This window comes from Brassica oleracea, chromosome C9 (genome assembly GCF_000695525.1).
Source record: "Brassica oleracea var. oleracea cultivar TO1000 chromosome C9, BOL, whole genome shotgun sequence".
Taxonomy (NCBI): domain Eukaryota; kingdom Viridiplantae; phylum Streptophyta; class Magnoliopsida; order Brassicales; family Brassicaceae; genus Brassica; species Brassica oleracea.
The window spans coordinates 2,549,198-2,559,930 of record NC_027756.1 but is presented as its reverse complement, the minus strand read 5'-3'; the positions used below and the strand labels follow the sequence as shown (position 1 = coordinate 2,559,930).

Here is a 10,733-nt window from a genome sequence, read left to right as displayed (position 1 = left end):
CGCCAAGAAGAAATTTGAATTTCTGAGGCTAGACAAGAGAGAAAACAAGGGAAGCCAAGATATGTTCTCTAGAAATGAAGAAAGTAAACGAAACAAGTGAAAGAGTAAGGTGAATAGAGTATATTTGCGGAAGCAGTTTGGTGTCCAAGAGCTTGGAGGCTCTGATACCATGTTAGAAATTGAAGAACATAGTGAAGAACAAGAGAGAGAGAGAAAGAGGTTTAATCTAGAAAGTAAAGAGAGAGATAGAGTAAAGAAGAAGAATCTTATTTGCTTGTTTTGATTTGTTTATGGGAACATCCCATATATATAGGGGTTACAAGTACGGCAAATGGTAGATGAGATATGATAAACTAATAATCCATTGTTTTGAGATCTTAACTCACCATGCATGCTTGTCCCTTGCAGTGATATATCCATTGTCTTGAGACCTTAACCAACCATCTTGTTTTTTATTGTTTCATCTTCGCGATAGGTTGAGGTAGAATCGGTTATATAAATAAATAATTAAATATTAACAAGAACGATAAAGTAGACAACGTGCGTCTTAATAATTGAAAACTTTTTTTAATGGAGAGGTTTGGGATTCAAAACCCAATACTTGTATCACTTCTTGTTCTGTTTCTCTCCTTCAGCTCTTCAAGTCAAAACGATGACGTTTACGAAGACTCCGCGTCTGATATTATATATAATCAAAGTTTCATTGTTGTGTGTTATTTTAGAGATTAAAATTTACCATAACAAGTTGAAAAGGAAAAAAACAGACAACATATCTCGGTCCAGGAATTTGAATAGAGTCTATAAAGCTATTCAATAGACTATATACATGCAAGGGTACATCAGCTTAGACAGACTATAAGAATCTGAAAATGTGTCTGAACCTATGAAGCTTTTCAACTGTTTTCCTCTGTAAATCAGTTATTATTCCACATAAGGACACAGATTCTGATTCTGATGGTGTTCTCCTAGAAGCAAGAAAATTTTAAGAATGAGTGGTGATCTAGTAACATGCCATTTATAGCTCCCATGTTTAAATTTTCTTCATAGACCCCCAAGGGAGTGCCATGCACAGAGAGCATCATCTCTCCAGGTTGCCTCGGAGTCTTTGGTGCTGTCATCCCAAAAGGAAGTCTTTGCCCTCCATTTACCTTCAAAGTTTACTAGTGTCATTCTAAAATCACTACTTGAATGCAAAAAACAAAAAAAAACTATCATTGATACAAGCAATTTTTTTTGATAATCGTGATGTAATCTCAAAAGCTTTTTAGGTTCAAGGACCAATCACCAGTGAACCAAACTAAGAACCCTTTCTGTAACAGATAGTGAACCATTTATCTCTGGATAAAAATAGAAAGAAAATATAAACAAAGAATCGAGGGACAAAAACACTCCAACGAACCAAACTAAGAACCCTACTAACGAGATCTCAGTTTTTAACAGAGTATAAAACAAAAGTACAATCATGAATACATACCATAAAATATTTAAAATTTTAAACCATAAATAAAAATTATAAGCTCTAAATTAACAAGAATACATATAATTTAAAAGTTTATAATCCTTAACGTCTTGTTTGAAATTATAAGCTCTAAATTTAGTACTATCTAAAAAATTTAAAGCTTGAGACCACAAAATATTATTTTCAAAAAATTTTAGTTATTTAATTTTATTTTTAGACTCATGCAATGTTCTAGCGCTCTAGTTGCTCATGCTATTAGATGGCCCCGCATTTTCTGAGCTTCATTTTAGTGGTCAACGCATTAATATAAATCTCTGTTGAGTTTTGAGCTATTATGCAATATGCATACTCGGCTAATTAAAATTTTCAATATTTGACTACTTTATTTTCAATTTCTGAACAACTCGAATTATTCTTCGAATTTATATTTTTACACGACAAATCTAGCGTCATTTCAACGTTGAAGATCATTTGTGAGAAATCTCTGGTTTGATTTGATTCTTGTAACAATCGCAGCAATGTCACTGGTTTGGACAGCGTTGATCGCTCTTTTTCTGGTCGCTTTTCTGCAAAACGCTGCGGGTCAGAAAAGACCGCAAAGTATTGTTAAGCCTCGTGGTGCGGTTGCAACTGACGATGGACGGTGTTCTGAGATCGGTATGAGTGTTCTTCAACAAGGAGGAAACGCTATTGATGCGTCGGTGGCCGCTGCTCTCTGTTTGGGCGTTGTGAGTCCAGCCTCTAGCGGTATAGGAGGTGGAGCGTTTACAGTGGTTAAGATAGCTGGCGGGGAGGCTATTGCTTATGATTCTAGAGAAACAGCTCCTCTACGTGCCACAGAGGTAATAGCAACATTTTATGAATTAGACAACCTGTGCTTTGCTCTTGGTGTAGAACCCTTTATTATCATTATTTTGAACGCGCTTTGCAGCTCAAATAGCGTTTTGTAACACGCCTTTAATGCGATTTTCAGGCTAATAGTTCCCTTAAACTTTTTTTTTAATAAACAATTGTTTTGAATGGAGGAGGCTTCAATAGAGTTTCCTAAAATCTCTACCTCTTAAATAAACTTTTTGAACGCCAATTGTAGCTTAAATAGTGTCTTTTGATGTTTGAAATGTATGAATGTAATATAGGGTTTCTTAACATTTTTTTCATCTAATTAAAATATGCCAGTAAACGCTCTTTTGAACTTAGATAGCGTTTTACTCAAACCCTAGCCAATCTTGGTTATATTGAATAATGCAATATGGTTGCTTATTGTTTCTTCACACACTTGTTAAAGTTAGATTTTCATTGACGTTTTTTAATCATAGACATTTATTGGGTGTTTTTCTTGATGTAGAATATGTATGGAAGCAATCCTGATCTAAAGAAGAAAGGAGTCTTATCAGCAGGCGTTCCAGGGGAACTTGCCGGATTATTCACAGCTTGGAAGCAACACGGAAAGCTCCCATGGAAGCAGTTAGTGACTCCTGCAGAGAAACTTGCAGAAGGAGGATTCAGGATTTCAAAGTATCTCTACATGCAGCTGAACGCGACAAGAGCAGATGTCTTGGCAGACAAAGGTCTCTCTGAGCTATTTGTTTCTAATGGACAGCTCAAGAAACTAGGGACGATTATCCATAACAGAAAGTTGGCTTTTACACTCAAGCAAATAGCTGAGAATGGTCCAAAAGCGTTTTACAATGGCACGGTGGGTGTTAGCCTAGCGAGCGATATTAGTAAAGCTGGAGGGATAATAACTTTGAAAGATCTGCAAAGTTATAGAGTTAAAGTTCGAAAACCGTTGTCCGCAAACATTCTTGGATACGAACTACTCGGTATGCCTCCTCCTTCATCAGGTGGCGCTGCAATGATGCTTGTAAGTCTCATTTTATAGTGATTTTTTCCACATATCAAACAATCTTTCTTAAACGATATTTTTTATAAAAAAAATTAGCCTAGATATTTACAAAATCGGTCTCCTAGACCGGCTAATGATTAATTATCTACAAAAACGCCAAACTGCCGCTTAATAACGTGAACATTGGTTTCTTGTGCTGCAGGTTTTGAACATCCTTTCTCAATACGGGATTCCATCAGGTGTTTCGGGCTCTCTTGGTGTTCATAGACTAATCGAAGCTCTGAAACATGCTTTCGCGGTTAGGATGAACCTTGCTGATCCAGATTTTGTAGATGTTACTAAGGTTGTTTCAGATATGCTGTCTCCAGAATTTGCAAAAGACTTGAAGACCAAGATAAACGATGACAAAACCTTTGATCCAAAATATTATGGCGGCATGTAAGGCGTTTTTCATATCTTAAACCCGCTCGCTGGTTTCTTCTTTGTTTCTTCATTTATTAATAATATTCGTTTCTCCAATTCTGTAGGTGGAATCAAATCAACCATCATGGAACATGCCATTTCTCGATCATAGATAGCGAGAGGAACGCTGTTTCGATGACTACTACAGTAAACGGTTACTTTGGGGCAGTGATGCTATCTCCAAGCACTGGAATCGTTCTAAACAACCAAATGGATGATTTCACGATCCCAGCAAAGTCCAGCGGTGACCTAAATGTGCCGCCTCCAGCACCGGCTAGCTTCATCAGACCCGGGAAACGACCATTGTCCTCAATGTCACCCACCATTGTGCTCAAGGTTTAGAAAAAAAAACACTTGTTACTTGTGTTACACGAAATTCTTAGTTAGGCTCCAAACAATGAATTTCATGCACTTTGTTTACGTAGGACGGTAAAGTTAAAGCTGTGGTGGGTGCTAGCGGTGGAGCGAACATCATCGCCGCAACAACAGAAGTTTTCTTGAATCATTTTTTCCTCAACATGGATCCTCTTTCTTCTGTTTTGGCTCCAAGAATCTACCATCAGGTCATTTGCTTCTCTTCTTTTTTCTTATACCCCAAAAATAATCTTTCTTGTTAATTGTCTATAACTAAAAAATGTTATTTTTTATAATTCCATTGTGCAGCTGATACCAAACAAAATTTCGTTTGAGAATTTGACGACAGTGTTCGGTGATCATTTCGAGATACCTAAAGAGACAAGAGTTGTGTTGGAAAAGAAAGGTCATGTTCTAACGCCAATGACCGGAGCCACGATTGTTCAGTTCATAGTTCAAGAATCCGATGGAAATGCTGGCGGAATGAGTAAGCTTGTGGCAGTTAGTGATCCAAGGAAAGGAGGGTTCCCCTCTGGATACTGAGTTTGTATTTAGTTTTGCTGCCATTGTTAATTTATTGACGAATAAAATAAATAAAATTTTGTATTGTTTTTTTTTTTCTTTTTGCAATAATGTTGATCCAGATATATATGTATAATTCTACAATCTTAATATGGGGAATATTGGAATTAGAGGTTCCATTAAACGACCAACCTTAATGCTAATGCACGTTAGTGGGAGCTACATATACAACCAGAGATTTCTCACAAATGATCTTCAACCTTGAAATGATGCACGGTTCGTCGTGTAAAAATATAAATTTAAAGAGTAGTTCGAGTTGTTCAGAAAATTGAATATAGAGTAGTCAAATAGTGAAAATTTAAATTAGCCGTCAGTGCATAATAGCTCAAAATCCAACAGAATTTATCTTAATGTGTTGACCAACAAAACAAAGCTCAAAAAACGCAAGACGATGAGCAACTGGAGCGGTCAAACATGTTCCGAATGTAAAAATAAAATAAAAATTAAAAACTTTTGAAAATAAATTTATATTTTATTGTCTAAAACTTTAAAAATTTTAGATAGTACTAAATATAGAGTTTATAATTTCAAACGAGAAGTTAAAGATATATAAAAAGAACTATAAACTTTTAAATTATTCTTTTACATCGTTAAATATACTGCTAATATTTTTTAAACAGAGTCCAGAAATATTTTGAACAGGGCCCATGAATAATTTGAGACGGCAATGGTTTCCTTGTTGGGTCTTTTACACTAAGGATTTCTAACCAGATCACTATATACAGTAGCCAAATGTTTGGGTGTGATGTAGCCGTAAACACTATGTAGACCATTACTATGAGTGAAACTAACTCATGTCAGCTGCTACAAAAGAAGCTTTGCTCTGAAAACTAAATTTTAGAAATTCAACTTTATATATTTTTGTTATACTATTTGGTGAATACGAAATATGTTTAATAGAATTGAAAATAGTTTTCAATATAATTTTATTAAATATTATCAAAATATATTGAAGTGTTAAGAAAAAAACAGAGATAAAATTTATTGTAAATATAAAACATATAATACGATTTTTTGTATTTATAGAAACATTATATATATAAAAATTATTAATTTATGATTTTAGTGAGACTATATATTTACATAGGATTATCTAACGTGTTTATTAATTTATCAATTATTAATTTATAGAGTTTCTACCGTTAAAGAAACTCATAATCTATAATTATCAATAATACGATCTTGTGATTTCTAGTATCTCTGAAATCATTTTTCTTTGTATTAATCAGTTTCTATCTTCAATTTCATTAAACTAGTTTTTCTTTCAAGATGGCATATGTCTTCCATTAATCATATGGGTCAAAGATCAATCAATCATATGCGACCGGGCGGATTTTTTTTTGCTAAAGTTAATATCATTAGGAATGAAAAGAGAAACTTATATAAAAAAAACAATGGACAACAACTAGAGGTCACAAAAGCAGTGGCTGCTGAGGCAGAGATCGTCACAGAGGCCAAAACTAAAATTATTTAGTTAGCTAACCCTCTCTCAATTTCTTCAAATGTTCAGAGACTATGCTGTCATTTTCTAGCTCCATATGATTTTGTCAATCATCTTTCTTTCCACAGCTTTACTTTGAACTCTATGATGTCAAAATTCATAGCCTTATAACTTTGTTTTCAGCACTGCTATTTAAATACTAGAGTCCTTTTTCAAAAAAAAAAAAACTTACAAAAATAGTAATATGCATCCATGACGACTTCATAATTGGTATTAACAAGATCATAAATATCCTTTTTAGTTTGATTCTACGTTGTTTTCCTAAGCATCTAGCAAACATAATCTCCTCTTAGATCAATATATTCATTTCTCAAGGAAGTTATGCAATTCTTACTAGGATAAAAAAAAAAATCATTAGACCGTTAGATAACCAATTAAGTAGGCGCCCGTGTGGTAGGACTGATTGAGTTGAGCATAACAGTTGAGATGAGACGACTTTATAAATTTTCCTCTACTTCTAGGTTTTATATATCTTTGACTTATTACCCTCTATGTACTTGCTGAATAATTCTTCCCGACAAAAACTTCAATACAATCCAAAACTGGGGGCACAAGTAAGGTTAATACGTCTAATACCAAAAAGAAAATACATCTGTTTTCTTACAACCTTGGCAAATGCAGCATGGGTGTCTTAACTTTTCTTTGAACTATAAAGTCATCATTTGGTCATTTTCCTTAATTTTCGTTGACTAAATCAATATAAAATGATTGTTGAGTTTCCATAAGTAAATGTGACAAAAGAGTAACCAACGTCAGGGAAAAACTCACACTGAATTTCCTTTTGTCCAATTAAATAATGTTGTCTCTCTTGGTAATGAACCCGTTGACAAAGGAAAAACAAAACACGGCATAGGTTGAGTTAGAATCGGTTATATAAATAAATATTAACAAGAACGATAAAGTAGACAACGTGTGTCTTAATAATTGAAAACTTTTTTTTTAATGGAGAGGTTTGGGATTCAAAACGAGAAATCGGCCAAAAAAACACTGAACTTTTCAGGAATTGCCAAAAGAAACCTGGACATATGGGCTAGCCAATAAAATCCTGAACTTTTGTTGATTAACTAAAAAAGTCAACAAAAGATCAGAGTTTGTGAATTAACTAAAAAAGTCAACAAAAGATCAGAGTTTTATTGGTCTGGTTCGAGTACAGGTTTCTTTTGGCAATTCCCGTAAAGTTCAGTGTTTTTTTGGTCGATTTCTCGATTCAAAACCCAATACTTGTATCACTTCTTGTTCTGTTTCTCTTCTTCGACTCTTCAAGTCAAAACGACGACGTTTACCAAGGCTCCGGGTCCGATAATGAACGGGTTCGGATCCGGGTCGGGTTAGTTTTGGATATGGATTCTCTGGAGGGAAAAATGGTGGGAAGATCTGTTACAACGGCACTTTCCGACTTCTACGCCATTAACACTGATCACAAAACAAGAGTCTCTCTCTCGATCAGAAACTCTCACGGAGAGCCACTCCTGGCTCTCGCTTCTGGTAACGTACTCACATTCTTCTTCTTCCTCTGTCAAACATTCACTCACAATCTATGTGCTGTCTCTCTCTTTCGCAGCTGTAGATCTGCTGCAATCAGAAGAAGTGGAGGCGATCATCACCGCCGGGGACTCGATTCTCCAAACGAAGCTGTTGGCGGAGATTGGGGAGAAAGCTAAGGTTCCTGTGATCTCAATCAACTCTCCGATCTCACCGTCGTTGAGCAGATACAGTCATTTGATCCAAGCGACGCTTGATTCTTCCTCCGAGGCGAAGGGGATCACAGCTTTCATCCATGGGTTTGATTGGAAGAGTGTTGGTCTTGTTTACGAGGATGACGATGACTGGAGAGAGAGTATGCAACTCATGGTGGATCATTTTTATGAGAACGGTGTTGGTATACAATCCAAGGCTGGTTTTGCAGTGTCTTCAACCGAGGAAATGGTTATGGATCGGTTAAGGAAGATGAAGGACTTGGGGACGAGTGTGTTTGTGGTGCACTCGTCTGAGGTTACAGCTACTCGTCTCTTCCCGTGTGCTGAGAGGACATTTTAACAAGTTAGAGGCCATAATCTGGCCTGGTGGGTCTGCTCAAACTCCAAGAGGGCGCGCTCTTGGAGAAAGCAAAAGAAGAAAGCTGAGGGTTTTGGTTACATCAAGCAACAGGTTCCCAAGACTGATGAAGGTGGAGACTGATTCAGCAACAAATGCTACAACTGCAGAAGGGTTCTGTATAGAAGTCTTCCGGGCTGCCACTGAACCTTTCAACTATGATCTGGAGTTCATCCCTTGGCGCAATGGAAGTAACTACGACAATCTTGCAATTGCACTTTCTACTCAGGTACTAACCATGGCTCAGTTTATGATTACAAGTATTTTGTCATGTTGACTGCGTGGAAACTGAAATCTTTTATGTGTTGCATCCCACAGAAAGATAAATATGATGTAGCGGTGGGAGATATTACAATCACTGCCAAGAGATCAATGTATGTTGATTTTACGATGCCATTCACCGAGATGGGCCTTGGAACCGTAGCACCAAAGGAGACAAATATGTGGGTGTTCTTCCATCCTCTAACACGAGATCTTTGGATAACAAGTGCAGCTTTCTTTGTCTTGACGGGCTTTATAGTTTGGTTGATAGAAAGACCTAAGAACAAGGACTTCCAGGGTTCTTGGTCGAAACAGATGGGAATTATATTTTGGTTTGGCTTCTCTACCCTTGTTTACGCGCATAGTAAGTACTCGACCTTTTTCACATGTCTGGAGTGATGTGTTTACTTAGCTTTTCACCTTTTGCTGCTTACTAGTGACAGGGGAGAAGCTACAACACAACTTATCAAGATTTGTAGTTACAGTTTGGGTATTTGCAGTGCTCATATTGACTGCAAGTTATACCGCAACTTTGACATCAATGATGACGGTGCAACAGATACGATTCAACTCTAATGAAGATTCTGTGGGGCATCTTTCGGGCTCCCTCATTGCAAATATGTCTATGTCCCTAACCAGTCCCAAATTCCGATCAACGAACACCAAGGGTCTCAATACTTCTAAAGAATATGCTCAAGCTTTGTTGGACAATACTGTCTCATTTGTTGTCGATGAGTTGCCATACCTCAAAGTCCTCATTGGAGAGCATCCTGAAAAGTTTCTCATGGTCAAGGCACATTGTAACACCAATGGTTTCGGCTTTGTACGTATCCCTTATCATCCATCCGTTTCTTTACTCTTCATCTACTTTATTAACTTTGCTGACAACAAAAGATGCGTTTTCAGATGTTTCAGAAGGGCCACGAACTGGTGCCTCTTGTGTCCAGGGAAATCTTAAACCTAAGGACGAGCGATAAGCTTATCGATATGGAGAAAAGATGGTTTGAGAATCAACTTCCATACACAGCAGATGATACATTAAATCCTATAACCCTTTTCAGATTCCGCGGACTGTTTATGATCACAGGAGTTTCTTTCGCTTTTGCTCTTCTGGTGCTTCTCATTCTCTGGCTCCGAGACACATGGGAAGATCTGATGAGTTCAGTCAACATATTCCTCTCGCAACGACTTGTACATTTTAGGATCCTCTTCGCAAGAACTATCCATCCCAACCCCCTCCCCGGCGCCATTGGCGATAATGCGGTTCAAATGGCTCAACGTAACAATCGATAGACACGTTTTCAAACATAGCCAAAGGTCCAATGTATATTTAAATTCGGTTTTGTTTTGAAGAGAAAGTAGGCATGGCTCTCTGCATATCATCAAACGAAACAATGAGGAGGAGATGTGCCGCTTTTGTTTCTTCTTGTCTTCTTCTTTTTCACATGCAAAACTTCTGTTTCTTCTTGTCTTCTTCTTGTTTTCCTGTCAAGACATGTAGACTAAACCAGCTTGTATAACTTCTGCAACATGTATATTAAATATTTCTACCAAAAAATAAGAACATGTATAGCATTAGAAAGAGCGATCTTTAACATTAACACTCCAGCAAACAAAATGAACATTCTCATTCTGAGAGATTCAAACTTCAGATGAACACTAAATTTCAGAGCATGTGAGATCCTTGTGAGCATGCCGGAACATTCAAATTCATCATACACATGCATCTATCTATCAAATCACACAATTCCTCATCTCAATTTCAAGTGAAGTTTCAATGCATCTATCAACTTCATTAACAAGTTTGAACCAGAACAACGCCATTCTCCGATGTCATATGTGAAACGAAATCGACACAGCTGGAACAAAAAATTCAATTGTGAGAGAGTGACGGAGAAAGAGAGACTACAGAAAACGCGAAAACGAAGAAGGCCACGTCAACAACGATTCATTCATTTTAATCCTTAATTAGGGACTGCTCCTTAGCTTATTTAGGTTTTATATTATTATTGTATTGGTATTTGCTTAGGATTATGTGCTAAGGATTTATTTAAATCGTCCGTTGCGGATGGTCTTAGAGCATGATTATCCGGAATTCTTAATGGATTTCTTAGTGCGTGGGCCCCCACAAAACCCTTAAGAATCGGTGATGCGGTCATCAAATCAGTACCTGA

The 10,733-nt window shown here is 36.7% G+C and overlaps 1 protein-coding gene and 1 pseudogene across 1 annotated transcript; both read left to right on the top strand.

Moving 5' to 3' along the window:
• Window positions 1–570: 570 nt before the first annotated feature.
• Window positions 571–9,874, top strand: LOC106319306 (annotated as a pseudogene).
• On the top strand, window positions 1,817–4,699 carry LOC106319304 (gamma-glutamyltranspeptidase 1-like). The gene is made up of 6 exons (XM_013757588.1): window positions 1,817–2,301; window positions 2,805–3,323; window positions 3,508–3,743; window positions 3,833–4,103; window positions 4,193–4,330; window positions 4,431–4,699. Exons 1-6 carry the CDS (start codon window positions 1,978–1,980, stop codon window positions 4,662–4,664), a joined length of 1,722 nt encoding a protein of 573 aa, XP_013613042.1. The 5' UTR covers window positions 1,817–1,977; the 3' UTR covers window positions 4,665–4,699.
• Window positions 9,875–10,733: the final 859 nt, after the last annotated feature.

What these genes read in the sequence shown, in the direction of transcription:
- LOC106319304 (XM_013757588.1), top strand. Translation starts at nt 1,978, where the DNA reads ATGTCACTGGTTTGGACAGCGTTGATCGCTCTTTTTCTGGTCGCTTTT. An exon ending in CCAAAATATTATGGCGGCAT is followed by an intron (nt 3,744 to 3,832) that starts GTAAGGCGTTTT and finishes CCAATTCTGTAG; the next exon opens with GTGGAATCAAATCAACCATC. An exon ending in CTCCAAGAATCTACCATCAG is followed by an intron (nt 4,331 to 4,430) that starts GTCATTTGCTTC and finishes TCCATTGTGCAG; the next exon opens with CTGATACCAAACAAAATTTC.